Source organism: Phoenix dactylifera, chromosome 14 (assembly GCF_009389715.1).
Source record: "Phoenix dactylifera cultivar Barhee BC4 chromosome 14, palm_55x_up_171113_PBpolish2nd_filt_p, whole genome shotgun sequence".
NCBI classification, from domain to species: Eukaryota; Viridiplantae; Streptophyta; class Magnoliopsida; order Arecales; family Arecaceae; genus Phoenix; species Phoenix dactylifera.
This window is the reverse complement of record NC_052405.1, coordinates 1,264,795-1,280,965: the sequence shown is the minus strand read 5'-3', so window position 1 is coordinate 1,280,965 and position 16,171 is coordinate 1,264,795. Positions and strand designations below refer to the sequence as shown.

At 39.4% G+C, this 16,171-nt stretch overlaps 1 protein-coding gene across 2 annotated transcripts; it reads right to left on the bottom strand.

Annotated features, from left to right (window-relative positions):
* Positions 1 to 140: 140 nt before the first annotated feature.
* On the bottom strand, positions 141 to 9,908 carry LOC103701220 (bZIP transcription factor 12-like). 2 transcript variants are annotated; one of them, XR_001879102.3, is made up of 5 exons: positions 9,042 to 9,908; positions 8,866 to 8,937; positions 8,159 to 8,188; positions 552 to 705; positions 141 to 422 (listed from the first exon to the last, which is right to left on the bottom strand). XR_001879102.3 is itself a non-coding variant. In XM_017841360.3 (4 exons), the coding sequence occupies exons 1-4, from the start codon at positions 9,756 to 9,758 to the stop codon at positions 631 to 633; spliced, it is 894 nt and encodes a 297-aa protein (XP_017696849.2). In that variant the 5' UTR covers positions 9,759 to 9,908; the 3' UTR covers positions 165 to 630. The 2 variants fall into 2 exon arrangements, 1 of the variants encoding a protein (XP_017696849.2); XM_017841360.3 differs by having other exon boundaries at positions 165 to 705.
* Between the last annotated feature and the right edge of the window lie 6,263 nt (positions 9,909 to 16,171).

Genomic DNA, 16,171 nt, shown 5'->3' with positions numbered 1-16,171 from the left:
CCGAAAGCAGGCGTTACAATTGTGGACATCAGATCCCTAGGTTTTCTGGGACCTCATGAGCTGACAGCTTGAGCAACCAAAGTCCCTGCTTCTACCTAATCTTGAAATATTCAGGGAAAATTCATTCGTTGCCTAGATGATTAAAAAAAAAAAGAGAAAAATCATATAGAACTGAAGTACCGTAATCATAACATGGAAATAATCCAGGTCATAATTGGCTCGTCGACAAAGACAAGGAACCAACTGAAAAAAGGAAACATATATAACTAGTATGCTGTAATGATGACCAGTTGGATTTCTAATCAGTGCGTGGAAACGTCTATAACCGAGAAAAAAAATATACACAAGTCAACCCCATCATGGATCAAATTATTTAGGTAACGGACATGGTTATTGGAATCTATGCTGTCGCACTTTTCCACCTAAGAATAAATAAAAAAAAAAACAATAGTTAGAGAAGGTGGTCTTTTGGATTGGACCAGGGAAGGTGGTTGCGGTTCCTCTTAAATAGTTTGTTTGCACTGATGACCTTTTAACACGTAAACTCGTACCTCTGAAATAGTCGCTCGGCAAAGACTGAATAAAAAAGGTGCGAGGTATGTGGCTTGTCAATTTCTTTCCCGTACACCACTACATGGAGTGAGTTCTCCTCAGAGCACGTGGGGGCTGCTTCTTCTCGGTAACTGGGATCAGGTTCTCCCGAAGCTACAAAACATCACAACCATTGCTTAGCATAATCTGATATATTCTTCATGCGAAAGCTTACAAAGCAAAGCCAAACTAAAGTGGCAGAATAGGCTCATACTCCCACTATAAAAAAAAAAATAATCACTGTTTTATGAAGAGAGCCGCAAGCAAATGAAAGAACAGAATATTTGGGCATTGCCAAGTATTCTGAGAATCATTCTAATGGATGCGTGGGATCAAAGCTGATTAAATGACTAAATACTACAAAATAATATATGGTTATTGAATTAGCCTCAGATCTCTCTCTCTCTCTCTCACACACACACACACACACACATACACACACATGCACACAGGCGCACACACAAGAGGAACAGAATATGATTGTAAGGTACTTTAACAAAGCTGATTTGAATTCTTGACTGCAATTAACTACAACCAATCTTGTACTGAAACAAGTTTTAAATGGCCGCAGAGCTTTAACATAACATCATAATTTGACCTTCAAACCTAAAGATCAAAAGCTATGCAGAGATCGAACATCAATTTGACCTTCAAATGTAAAGACAAAAATACTATGAAATTTGAGGCATGCAGCCAACATATGTTCACTGACGTTGGAATGCTATGGAATGTGAATGATTTACTCACTCTTGCAAAGTCATGACCTCAAGAGTCATGACACCTCGAGTAAATCTCACCTCAGGAACATTATAATTTTATATGAAAAATGACATACAATAGTGGCATGCTTGCCCAAATCCCTAGATACAACCTTTTGAGAATGAGCCGTAGGATTGCATGCCTCAATCAAAATATGTCGAAATGCAGTAGACAATACAAGTTTGATGGCGATTTAAGCATCAAGGATACCCTCTGCTGATGCAAATACAATCATATGTCACTACTCAATAGCCATTCTGTTCATGATGCAACTTACACATATCTAATGGTCCAAAACTATGGTGTGGTCCAACTACAGTCAAAGGTAGAGGCATTATCTTCATATCTGAAAGAATTTACTTAATGCAATTATCTACTCATGTTTTTATAAAGTTAATCCTTTGGGGTAGTGGGTATGGTTTAGCATGCATATGAAGTTATCATGGTGATGTTAAATGTCCTGGGTGTAGCGATAATGCACCTGAAAATGATGAACTAGCACGTAAGGGGGCTCCCTGAGAAACCAAAGTCCTGCTGATAAACTATATGAAGCACAAAAATTTCACAAACAACCTTTGCATGATGTCCCTTCTTTCTGTCGTTAATAGTAAAAAACAAGGCATAATTTTTTTTCATTTCTCCTATGATGAGAAACTCATTAGTTCAAGAATTTCTATCTCTTAATTATTGATGGATTTGGACTGTAAATTATTAGACTATGATGATCAAACTCTATTAAAAAGGGACAACATATTAAATTTGGTATTTTCTTAGATAGTGGAAGTTTTCATGAGAAAAGAAGCCTTGAAAAGAAGATCATTGACATCAGACCAGATCTGAGCACTGCTTCAGCCTTATAATCATCAATCCTAACAAGCACAGAATAGGAACATAGAAAGATGGCAGCAAGTTTGCTCGTAATTGCAATGATTATAAATGAATCTCTTTCTGAAAGAATCAAACTAATTCATTTTCCTCAGCAGCAAAATTGATGAGGTCACAGGGGAAAAAAAGAACTCTTGTAGCAGAACAATAAGTGCAGGTCAAATAACCCAACATTCCCAGCATGTGCAGAGAAAAGATTTTTTGATTGTCCTGATATGTTTACTTTTGAACCATATTTCTTCTAGTAAGAGATCATAGAACATTGGAGTTATTTGCTATTAGGACTAGCTTTTCATAATAGGACTACAGTGTGTTTATGGTTCCCATAATGTCAAGTTATGTATCAAAAGAAAAAGCATAGACTTTCTTTTAGAATCTTAAATCTCCTTTATCTCCTATCTCTAGGCATACATCCCTTTTTTTATCCTGATAAGTGGTAAAAGATAGCTTTGCAAAATCCTATGATGGTCAGATACAACAAAAATCTAACATCCCTTATTTATGGTTATCAGATGATACTAAAAAGGGCAATAAAAATAAAAAAAACTTCAAGCCCTATTGCGATGCCCAACCATCCTTACTATATGCATGGATTTGCTGATTTCAGAGGGTCTAGCGGGAGGGTGGGGCGAAGTGACTGATCTCATCAATCGCTATAAATTTCAGGATCAGACTCCATGTAATGAGTTGATTTATTTTGAGATTGTGTATCATGACTCTTCCTTTCTCCCCAACTTCTTCCTCCTGTCTCCTCTCATCAATTCTTTCTCATTCATGTGGAATATCCCATAAGAAGTGTACTTGAATGTTGATAGAGTCCCCTGCTATGCGCCTCAAGAAGAAAAATTCTTAGCTCTTTTGATGTATAACAGTTTCAGCACTAGTTGGAAAAGAAATCCCAGTCAAACACATGCTATGGTGACTAAATTGAGAAATTATAATAGTACCTTGTCGGGATGATAGAAAACAATAGCTTTTTGCAGGTGTAACAATTAAAATATTTAAATATAAGATTGCACTGTTAGTTCTTGATTTCACATCCTCGAATGGGGCACCTTGACACGTAATAATTGGACGAATTGTTGATAACGAGTTAATATAACAGATTGCATATGGGGGATGAGATAGTTTTAAATAGAAACATGTGTAGATTGGAATTCGACGAAACAAAAAAAAGGGCAAAGGCTAATAGCATTCATGTAGATATAGGACAAGAATATCATCAAATTTCTATAAAAATAGAATCAAATCAAAAATTTTGAGGAAATTCATAAAGGTTTGAGGCCTCCTGAAACCCAAATGATGGATGCATGTGCTGAATGAGCTTTGTATTCTCATTTTAAGCTGAAGCCAGATTTCGGTCTGAGAATTGGTAGCAAATAACTCCGAAATGCATTTACATTTGATTTCAAGTTTGCAAAAGTCTAACGTTCCAAAAGGGAATAGAATTTGACAATATTGGATAAGATAAAACTCAAGTTTCATGAGAACAAGAATCAAGATATGCTAGATTGTGCATCCAATCTGAAAAAAAAAACCACCCTCCAATCAAGTCCTTTAGTATTCTAGAAAAGATGGAAGATGAGGAAACATGATGCTAGGAGAAGATGGCTAGCGAGGGTTGTCCTATGAATTTAGTTATTCTACTGAGTGAAAAAAAGGAGTTGTTAGACGCATAGATGTCAAAAACTACTCCCAAAAAGCTATAAAAAAAAGCCGTAGCTTTAAAAGTGAAGGAGTTGTCCCTCAGAGATGAAGGAGCTGTTCGTTCGCCCAGGGCCCGAAGTACTGTGCTATTGCCTTAGGAGCAATGGAGTCTGGTGAGGTAGCTCTTGTCTCTTGGTCAGCTGTTTCCGCCACTTGGCGGGAACTTGGCCAATCCTAGATGAGAATGCACTCTTGGTGATCTTCTCTATCAGCTCCAGGTCTTTCAGTTGGGCATGGGAACCTTGGACAGGTATGCAGCTTATAAAACAATCCAACCACCTCTAGCACTGGCTGGTCTTACGCCAACTAACTTCACAAGGGTCACTTGTTTGTTACATGGGTAACAACTATGACTGAAAATTGACAATTAGAAACATGTTGGAGAATTGAGGAAGATAATGGAATAAGTATTGAGAATAGCCAAGCAAGTGTTGCCGCTGCACCTGTCACTGTTGAGCACTTCAGAGTGTTTCATCACTGTGGGAAACTAGATAATGTCAATAGGCCAGGTATGACTAAAAGATGGTCTATTCATTGTTGTGGCTACTGCGATGGAGGGTCTTTCTCCATCAAGAAGCTAAAGCATGAGCCCTTCAGCCTATTCATTGTTGTGGCTACTGCGATGGAGTGATCCCACTGGCGTACTTCCAGCATCTTGGCGTTAAACTAGCTAATGTAGCCATGAAGAGACTCATCTCCCCTTTGCTTGACAGTGAATAAGTTGGTCGAAGTCTTTCTCTACCTCCTATTGCTAATGAAGTGGCTGATGAACTAGTGGCTGAGCTGATCAAAGGAGTTGATCGAGCCTAGTTGATGGCTCGAGTACCAAAGCCTCGAGCTGAGCCTTCCTAAGAGTCATTAGGAAAGCCTGGCACATCATGGCTCAGTTGCTCCTTGGAGTAGCATGAGAGCTTTAAAGCGTTCGAGATGGTCCATCAGATCCGTGGTATCATCATAATGCTCGAACTAAAGCATCTATAACTTCCTCGGCAGAGACAATCCATAATTTTTTTGGTCAAAGGGGGCTCGTTCATCATCTGCAGATCATCTCCTGCTTTGGCTTTCCACCCTTGCAAGGTCTTGATCTCATTGTACATCTCCTCGATCTTGCGATTAAGGTCAGCCCACAGCTTGGAGACTTTTTTCAGACGACGCAAGAAGAGTCGCTGGAACTGGAACTTCTTTTAGAGGGGGATTGGAGCAACCACGCCTCCAGCCCCTCTCCAAGCTCTCGGGGCAAAGGTGCTTGCCACTTTGTGCCTAGGCTATTCTAGTGGTTCGGCTGGCTAGCAGGAGAGTTACCCGCCTACTGTTACAGGTTTTGCATTGCCGTTATTAGAGTCTGCACCTGCTGGATGAGCAGGCTGAACTCCTCGACACTAATAGCTCTCATGACTGGTTGAGAGGGCTGAGATCTTAGGGAGTTATGTAGGGAGCCATCAGACATCGGTTCAGTAGCTCCTCGATGATTGTTCCTTCCGAGCTTTATGGCTTTTCTTCTTTTATTCTCATAGACGACACCAATATGTTACTGTCGATCCTTAGATGGATGATGCGACCTGCCTCCATGAATCTACAAGACAACAAAAGGGATTAGAAAGCTCGCCAAATTAGCTCTAGTCGGGCCCTCCAATGCCTAAGAGAGGATTTTTGGTGGAAGCTGAGAAAGAAAGTAGTAGTATAAATGAGGAATCTAGTAGCAATGGCTGTAATAATGCTGGTACTAGTGACGCACCCTTCTTCCAGGGGCTAATGGCTTATTTATAGATGGAATCCCAAATATTCTGAGTATTATATCTTAATAGCTTGGAGTCGTGCTGTAACCGTCTGGGATTACACTATAACCGTCTGAAGATTTGGTGTAACTATGGGAGGTTATTACAGTAATTTTCGCTCCCAACACGACAAAGAGGGTGCCCTTCCGCATAAGGCAAAAAAATCATCAGTCGAGATGAGAGGATTCAGGTCGGTCCGTAGCAGGCACTGAGCTGAAGGAATGTCCACTCAAGCTACAAGGCTTCACGTCAAGTGACATGGGACCTCGAAGGTCGAATACCTCTGGCCTGCTCAACCCAACTACCAGGTTGGCAAGGGCGATCCCGATATGATTGCCTTAGAGCATTTAGAGTATGCCTAGGTTGCCACATAGACTGTGAGCTGGAAGAATCTTGTCATGCCACGTCATTAGGCTCATTTTCCACCACATCAGAAACTGTTGGCATTAAGAATTTAGATAGCATATCCCAATGATTGGGACTACCTTTATAGTTTATAGTCTTATTTGCATTTTGCTTTAACACTTTCTTAAACATGATTCCTTTTCTCTTGGTTGCCTTTCGGATTTGGACCAATCACCCATTGTAAATCTGTTGCTCATCTTTAGTTCTTCCTTGAGAAATTAAGTTCAACCATATAACATGATTGTTGATATGGCCAACCCACAATTTTCTAGTACAATCTCCATCATCATGTCTCCAAACCTTGAAATCCTAAAATGATCACCATTGGCACATTTCAATTTATATATTTTTTAATTTCCCATTAATATTTACCAAGTAAATGCAGTTTAACAGACATATTTCTATCTATCTAATTTTTAATTTCCTATCTTTAACAAATAAATGTGGTTCTTCTCACCTATATTTTCAGTTTGATTGAAGCATAGCTATATTCCTCAAAACATATGCTTGAGGCTCCCGTTGTCCATCACTATGAAATCTCTTCAATTTTAGTCCACTTTAAAAAACCTAGTATTGCATTGTTTATCTTTCTGGGCATCCAAAAAAAAACAAATGAATCCTCCAATTTGTCCTTCTTTGCAATCAAACCAGAGGTTCAGCAATGTAACCTGAACATTGTCAGACTTTTCATTCAAGTTCCTGATTTGATCACCAAGGAATTTCTTTCTTAAAAAAAAATTGTTGATTGTATTCTCTATTTTGATGAACTATGCACCACCTTTCACCTAGATACCAAAGTCCAGATCGCAAAGCCAAATATTATCAAACCTGTTAAGTTTTGAAACAAAAATATAATTCTGGCATGAATCAACTTGGGAAGTGCCAATCTAGACATAAAAAAGTGTTCCTCTAATCAAAAGAAACAAGGAATCAATATGCTCTTGCACAGCAATGGCTTTATTTTGAACCGGGTAGGGAGAATATCTATTATGTTATAGATAAGATCAAGTATGTATTCACAACCTTGGAATTTGGCCTGGCAAATCTTCTCTCAAAGGGAGATCTTTTCACGTTAGAATCTCCTTTGACACCAAGTTCTATCATGGAAACTATTAATGTGAAACACAGCAACACGATTAATGTTGAAATTCTAGCTAGTTGTGCTCCTAAACTCCTACATCAAGTTCCATATGTATTTCTTCCTTGGTAACCTCATTGTTCAGCAAATGCTGTGAAGCGGTTCACATGAATCCATCGGTGCTGGCAGTAATGGAAATCATCATTAGAACTTCCCCTTAACATCCTTATATTGATAATGCATGCAAGACTACTTTCCACAAAAAGCATACACTATACCATGACCCTCATAAGCTTTTTATACCATGCATCCTTATACCACATTTTCTGCTTGTAATTGAGATCTCATTCTATTATAAAGGTTTTTGGTTCCATCTTGTTCCATTGTATACTATTAAAAATACTCTATTGTTTCAAATCCAATTTTTTCCACCCAGCACCGTGTGTTTCATTATGGCATGATTTATATTTTTTAAGAAAATAGTCAAGATATGATTATGAAGATTTTGGCATATTTATGTTATTATCAAATTGATCAGTAAAAATATTGGAATAAGCTTCCATTGACTCATACACATGCATACAGACACACATGTGCAAACCCAAACATGCTCTGCCTGTGCATGTGTCTGTGTCTCTGTGATAGAGAGAGGGGGAAGGGGAGATGGTGGGGGTGGGGGGTAAGAAAGCAAGCAGTATATCAATTTCAAAAACTTTCTCAGACATGCCATATGGCTCTAAGACTTTAAGATAAGGAAAAATCTGATTAAAAACAGCAACATAGAGGATAGTTAATTATGTCTAGAAATGTGTCAACCCATCAATTAAGGATAAAATATGTATTCACCAAATGGATTTCATTTGTTTTAGAAAGATGCAATAACTATAATCATATTGGTCAATCTACAATTTATATCCCAAATCACTATAAATCAGTAACTTTTAAGTATAACATGTACCTGTTTAAGCCTCTGACTGTGGACCTCCTCCTGCAATTCATAATAAGATCAGATAATAAATTTACAACAATGATCAAGTATGAACACAATAAGCATGAATGATGTATTTCAATCTGCTGAGAGAGAGAAGATATGCATAAACTTATGCTAGACATCATGTCTCAGTATCACTGAATATGAAGGTGCCAAAAAATGTTTAGACTATAAAGCAAAGGCATCCCCTGCTGATGCCAACTCAAAACCCAGGAAAACTAATATCTCAATTTTTCCCAAGAAAAAAATATATTTAATTAAGACTGAGTTTGTTGAGATGACACACAATCTAATTAAACAAATACTGAAATAAATTGTGCATGAAAACTAATGCCTTCACCAAATAACCACAAGAACCTCTCGCCCCACCCCAAACCGCTCAACAGGAAGGGGAAAAAGAAAAGAAAAAGATAAATAGAATAAAAAATCCTTAGATCTATCAACTAATACCATGTAGCATACTGCCCAAAAGGGAAAAAAAATCCCATTCACTATGTATTATCACTCAGACTCCAGTCCCAGGCTAAGCATCACATGCCGTATTCAGCAATTGCAACGAATAAATATGAATTCTTCAATCCCATAATAACTTCTGCCAAGAAGTACAATGCAAATCAAAGCTTAAGTGTACTGAAAAGACAATAACATGATGTAAAAACTAATCAAAGCAGTACCTGTTCTCCCAAAAGCCTAGCATTTTCCTCCTCTAGCTGCGTAACTATAGCTTCAAGTTCTACAGTATAAGCCTGAAAAAATTCACACAGAAACATATATAAATAAAACCTGACACATTTAAGCCATAATTAATTATCTTATCGGTCAATCAGCTTCCATAAATTAAATTTCTAACCTGTTTCCTCTCCCTCGACCTCGCGGCGGACTCCCTGTTCTTGATCATTCTTTTCTGCCTCTGTAGTGCCGCCCTGTCCACCGGATCGAGCACCGGTCTCTTCCTCCCCCTCCCTCCTCTCCCTCCTCCCCCACCCCCAGCCTCCACCCCATTTCCAAACCCTAGCATCGGATTCTCGAGCGGCAATTGCGCCTGCTGCTGACCAAACCGATCGTTCATCATCGCATCCACCCCGAACCCGCCCGACGCCGCCGACCCCAGAGGAACCCTAACGTCCTCCTCCCTCACTGCCCCCGTCCTCGCCAAGAAGTCCTCCAGCGTCATCTCCCCGTACGCCGCCGTAGCTGCCGCGGCGGTGGCGTCCTTGTACCCCGGCCCATCTCCCCCTCCGTCCGCCTTCTTCCCTCCGGAGATCTCCCTCCACACCTCCTCCACCGTCTTGCTCCCGATGCTCCTCGGCAGCGAGGAGCTCCCCTCCCGCGCCAGCAGTGGCGGAGCCGCCGCCTCCTCGGCGTCTCCGCCGAAGGGGGTAGCCGGCGACGACGCCGCCGCCGCCGCTGTGCCGTCGCCGTAAATGTTGCGAAGGAGGTCGTCCATGCTCATGGATCCCAAATTCTTGGCCTGGTCGCCGCTCATCGTGAGAGAATATACGGAGGGCTCGCACGCGAGATCCGAATTCGCCGTCAAGGACGACTGCATCACCCTCGACGACGCCATCCGCGGGTCTCCAGGCCTGGTATTTTGGTTCTCGATCGCAAATCTCTCTCTTTTCTTTTATCTCCACTTCTCGCGCCGCTTGATGGAACGACCTCGAAGGAGACGTCCTCCCCCTCTGAGTACCTGGTCTGTGGAAAGGACCCGAGCGGAAATTTATGAAGCCCGGGGTCTCAAGAAACCGGGAAGCGGTTCCGGGAGTTGCCATAAATGGCAAAGCGTGGGCCCGGCCCGGCCCGGATGGCCGTTTAGGGGTCAGGTAATCTGGTCACCGGAGGTGTAACCAAGTGAAGGCAACTCTTCGCAGCGTTACGCCCTTGCAGACAAAGGAAAAGGAGGTACGATCACTAGCCGGTGAGATTAGGTATGGCAGCGACCACCGGCCGGGTTTTCTTGGTGGTTGATCATTTACATCTCGGGATTGCCGTGCCGCGCCAAAGAGGTCTTGGTTCGTGTTTTTGCTTTCGACTTTTTAGCCCCGGATTAGCTACGACGTGCAGCGGAAGAATTTTTCATATCAGATATGGGGGAAAATGCAATCCACGTGTACTTCTATATCTGGCTACTGGGCTCTGGCGACTGCCCTCTGCGTCGAGTCATTAGTGGATGAGATAGCGAACGATGTCCGGCCTGTGAAAAGATGACCTGGTATATACTGGAGCTGATGTGAATGCGATGTCATCGTCATGCTACGGTTGGTCGGTTGCAGTTAATTTGTACATCCGTACTTGTGGCGGATGCTGACCGCCATCTATTTAACTAAGGGCCTTTACTAACAAGCAGTTATATAATATTATTTTTTATATATAACCTACGTAAAATATCTTGCAATCATCAACATCATCGTTATCAAAACTTTTTTCTAGTAAAATAGGATGATATGATTATATGAACATACATGCAACATAGTAGCACTTGAATTTAAACTATTTGCAATACAGTTAGGAACTGGTATTTATTATAACTCGTAACATGACAATAAAATACTATAACAAGCAGGAGCTCATATTTATTAGCAAAGTCAACAGCGTTAGATGCTTTTAAAGTTGTGCCTGCAATGTTATTATAGTAAATTTATCTTTGAAAATGAAGTAAGTTGGTGTGCCCCTGGAGCACATTTGAACATTCGACGTTTAAAAAACTGAAAAAGGTTGGAATGCATAACTTCAGTGAGGGAAAAAGGGTGTAAAATTTTATTTCACGACAAATGCATGTCTAAATTATTATCATAAGAGGACGGCTGTCCCTCCACCTTGCATGAGAAAAATTAATATTGAAATAGGTGTATTAGTAACTTGCACCTATACTCATATTAATTACGGAAGTCATTTTATATTGCATTGTTTTTTTTGTGTCTAAAATGTTAGCAAAATGAGTTTTATCTTTGAAAATGAAATAAGTTAGTAGTGTGATTGTAGAAATATACTTTGAGATTAGATATTCAGAAAATAAAAAATAAAGGATCCACAAGTAAAACCTAATTAGGGATGGTAATGCGCTAGATTGGGTTGAGTCTGGTCGAGTAAATACCAAATCTTTACCTGGTCAAATCTGATCCAATATTGGGCCACCCACAAACTCACTGCACGTACCAATCCAATGGTCATTCGGGGTCACCTTTATTGATCCAGATTCAATTTATTTTACACGACCCATTCTTAATAGACTTAGCCTAATCTATCAAATCTAATTTTTACAAGTATTACTTACTAATTTTAAAAATAATTTTAACAATTTGTATTAAGAAAAAATACCAGCCACTCAAAAAATTACTGTTCAAGATCATAACAATCTTATTTCAACCCAAATAGAATTCTACTCTTATGATTTGAATCGGTTTGAAACTCTAACCCATCCTTGAACCTTACTAGGAAAAAAATAATCGATACAAGCCCGACCAAAATTAGGTCAAGTTAAGTTCAGGTCAAGTCAATTTTTCGCCCTTAATGGTAACTTCAAAATTTCAAATGAAAAAAAAAAATGACAACTTTGATGAGGAGGATAGAGTAAATTTTTATTTTGTGATAATTTTTTGTTTGAATTTTTTTGTGTAAGATATTTGGATGAGATTGTGTCATTTTAAAATGCGCATATTGCTACATTGACATACATGCAACTAATAGGGAATATAAAAACTTGAAGTTGATTAGCGAATATAAAACCTTGAAGTTGGCTCGCTGAGTCCAACTAAAGTGAATGGAAGTTAGTGCATTCAAATTGAGTGGGCTAACTTTCTTTAGTATAACATGACCACTTTATATACACAATATCGGCATGTTAGCATTAAGCTACATCAGCTTGTTCCCAACACATGTGCTCTAATCTTATTTTTTTTAAAAAAACGTGCTGTAAGATTAGAGCCTAAATGCACTAGTGGCGTCTTGGATTGAGTGTTTAACCAAGAAAAATTGTTTATAATGAAGAATAGAACCAAGTGAGCTTACTCTCAACTAGCTAGTGATAGTTATATGCATAAATATCAATAACCCTGAAAAAACCTTGCATTATTAGTTTTTAGACAAACATTTTCTTTCTTAAGATAACTGGATCTAAACAGTGATTGTGTGCAGAGAAATAACAACGATAGGTTACATGTAAGAATGGATAAATAGATGAACATATCTGTAATAGCCCAGTTCCTTTGGGCTCGTGGGCCGGCCCTGAGTTGCCAGGCCCAGACTCGACCCGTGCTCGGCACGTGGGCGATCGGGGAAGAAGACCCCGGCTTCCTCTCCGATTCCGGCAAAAACGGTGACATCCCAAGGGCAGTCCGAGTTCGAATCGAACTCAAGGACATTCCCTATTTAACCCTCCTCCTCCCACTTTGATTTTATCCACCCAACTCACCGAGGATCGCCGCGATTCAAGCTTTTCTTCTTCGAGCCTCCTCCCCGATTCGTCGCCGAAAAGGGCCGCCGGAACCTCGCCGGACCGAGGTGAGAGCTATTCCACTTCTTCTCTTTCTTTTCTCGGTTTTAGATCTTCTGCCATGTTGAACTAAGCCGGCAAATCACCGGGCCTTCATCCAGAAACAGAGTACTCTGCCCTGGGCCCTTTTCTTCCTTGTTCATCGTCGTCGGCCGCCGGAAAATGGCCGAGCCTTGCCACCCCTAAGGACCCTGAGATCATGTCGTGGTGGGTTAGGGAAATAGCCATGGGTGGTTCTTCTGTTTTGATTTTTCTTTGCCCTGTTCGGTGTTCTTTGCCATGATTCCGCCGCCACCGGTTGCCGGTTTGGCCGGGGCAGTGGCCGCCGTCGAGTGGGGAGAGGAGAGAGGAATCCTCTCTCTCCTCTCTTCCCCCTCACAGGTCCCCCCTCATAGTTTTCTCTCTCTTGTCTCACACGGTTAGCATTGTCACTCTCTATGGGGGCGTTTGATAACCCCAACAGGACCACCATAGTGATCTAAGATCCCAATAATCCAAATGCTAGGATAATTTGATCTCCGATGATCTAAGATCAATGTATTTGGTAGGTTATGATCCAGTGATTAAAAATTCTCGGATATCCATGAGTAACTTGTTTAGTATGATATAGAGATCCAATATCACTGAGTATATAATACCACAAATACCCTTGATATATTTTAAATGGATTTTTTTATGTATTTTTAATTCTCATGAATTAAAAATATAAGTCAATATACTAATTCCTATAATAGCTCCATAATTTTGTCACATATTCTACTTTTAGTAGCCCTTATTATATATTTATTAATCATATAAAATATATTATAATAAAATATTAATATATTTATCAATATATTAATTATTATTATATTCTATAAAAATATATTTATTACTCCTATAAATTATTAATCTTAGAAAAATATTTTATTTTTTATTATAGAATTAATATTTTTATTTATACTTATAATAGATTTTTTAAATACTAATAATTATCTTGACTAAAAAATAAGGTAAATAGGAGTAATATAGTAATATATTAAATATTTTCATTATATAAATATAAAAGATAATAATATATTTCTACTAGAATTTAAAATTATTCTTCAATAATAATAGGATAATAATATGATTAGTAATATATTATAATATAACATATATCATTAATATAATATATAATATCAACATTATATATATATATATATATATATATATATATATATATATATATATAACATTGACATAATATATTAATGGTATATTGATATATCAATTTTTTTACTAACTTGAGGGGTATTTTTGTCTTTAATTTTCAACCCAGGATCACGGCCCTAGGGTGATCTTGAATTTTCGACCTCAAGGATGCATATCCCATCACCGAGTAGGGGGGTGATTTGAGGAATGGAGGTGATTTAAGATCACCGCTACGTAGAATCACCGTAGTGCAACCAAACGCGGTGATCTCTCACCTCCATCCACTTTACTCTTGATCTTAGGACGATCACCCCATACCAAACGTCCCCTATAGGATTATTAGACCTAGTAAGAGCGTCTCTCAACGACTTTTGATCGATTTTGGATCCATTTGAATTTCATCATCATCAATCTTTATTGAACTATCTCTATTATAGCCTAACTTTTGAGTTAATTTGTTAGACTAACTAGATCTGATCAATTCGAGAACCCAAACATTGCTACTTGGTTGTCCCTAGTAGACGGTCCTAGTCTAGTATTGCTGCGACCACCCATCGTGCTAGCTTTACCTTAACCATTGCCGAGTATTGTTGGACTCTATCATTATGAATCTCTATTGTGTATATGAACCATGGCCTAATTCTTGTTTTATGATTTGACTGGTTGGATTTGTCAGAGTAGACCGACCCGGATCGTCGGACGCTGCTACCTAGCCGACCCTGACCGTCCTGAACCTGACTGTACTTGTCAACCATTATTGGATCCATAATTGATAACCCCTGATCTATTCTCTTGATTTAATATATGTTTCTTGATCAAATAGATTGAGTTACACTGTACTGACTTATTCAAGCAATTGGGTGCTGTCATCTAGCTGGCCTTGTATATCTTTTTATACGAATCTATTTTGATGGTCGGTCCATGTTTTGTATGGGGCTACAGTTATCCAAACAAAAAGAAACCCAACGAAATCTTATACTCTTATTTTCACTCTTCTTATTGATACTTTCTCTCTCTAGCTTGATTCGAAGAGATCATTGGTTAAGAGGGTGTTGGATAATTCTATGTTGCTATGTGATGCTAGACCCTTTAGTGGATCAGTAGAGGGTTCTGGATTGTCAGATATCTCTAGTAATTTTTGTTGTGGACTTGGTTCTATAGGAAAACATTTTGGTCGATAAGAGGACATTGAGCAGGTTCTGTGCACCTTGGTTCGTAGATTACAGAGTGGGGAGGTGATCAGTCTGTCTGAATCGTCAGTAAAGAGGTAAGAATCTTTGTACACCGACCTGCATGATGTAGATATTTTTGTACCTATATATATATATATATATATATATGATATGCTAATGATCTAAATAAATAAAAAGTAAGAATAGTTTTATGATAATTTTTGTATCAAATTATATTTTGATCATGTATGCTTATGATGGATAGTACGACAGATTTGCATAATCTGTACTCTAGCCTATACATATCCAATTTACTCTATGGCTTCAATCAATGGTTGTCATAATATCATAATGGCACCATGATAATTTTGGCAAATTTACAAAATGTATTAAATATAAGTAATTATACGACCATATTACATTCCAAGAATAATTCAAAAATAGATTAAAAAACTACATCCACTCATCGGGCGGATTATATGCTAATTTCTCCTATTCCAAAGATGCCAACCGTTTAACATATAATACTTTGAAGCCATTCATGCTTTGAAGCCATTCATAATATAAGTAATACTTTGAAGCCATTCATGCTTTTTTTCCCCTAAATGATGGGTTGGAAATACCTGAATGGGTTGTGATGGGTGGCAAAATGGATCGTCCTACTCCAGCGTGGAGCCACCCAATTTCTACCGAGCAGACCTCAGAGCCGAGCAGGCCAGACCTCGGTCTTGCCAAGAGCCAGGCCGACCTCAATTACTGCCGATGGCCTAGCTGACCTCAGCCAGAAGCTAGGCCGACCTCGAACCACGCTGAAGGCCAAGCTGACCTCGGCCAGAGGCCAGGCCGACCTCGGACCCCGCCGAAGGCCGAGCTGACCTTAGCCCTGTCAACCTTGATCCCGTCGAGGTCAGCCTCAGTCCACATCATGCTATGTGGCGGACCCAGAACTCCCTCAGCAGATATTCTTGGATCACAGTGTTAAAGGCTGGTCATTATAACGGCCGCCTCGGGGGGCGGGGCATTAATGACCGCCCCCTCGCATACCACCAAGTAACGCCTCGAGGGGGAGTGCGCACACAACGCATTAAAGAGCCCTCCAACCACTTCTATTTAAAATGATGTGGCGGATCCTTAGAACAAATC

Coding starts and splice junctions, on each gene's coding strand:
- LOC103701220 (XM_017841360.3), bottom strand. CDS start 9,758: ATGGCGTCGTCGAGGGTGATGCAGTCGTCCTTGACGGCGAATTCGGAT. Junction 8,938..9,041: donor GGTCGAGGGAGAGGAAACAG/GTTAGAAATTTA, acceptor GAATTTTTTCAG/GCTTATACTGTAGAACTTGA. Junction 8,189..8,865: donor CTAGGCTTTTGGGAGAACAG/GTACTGCTTTGA, acceptor TATGAATTGCAG/GAGGAGGTCCACAGTCAGAG.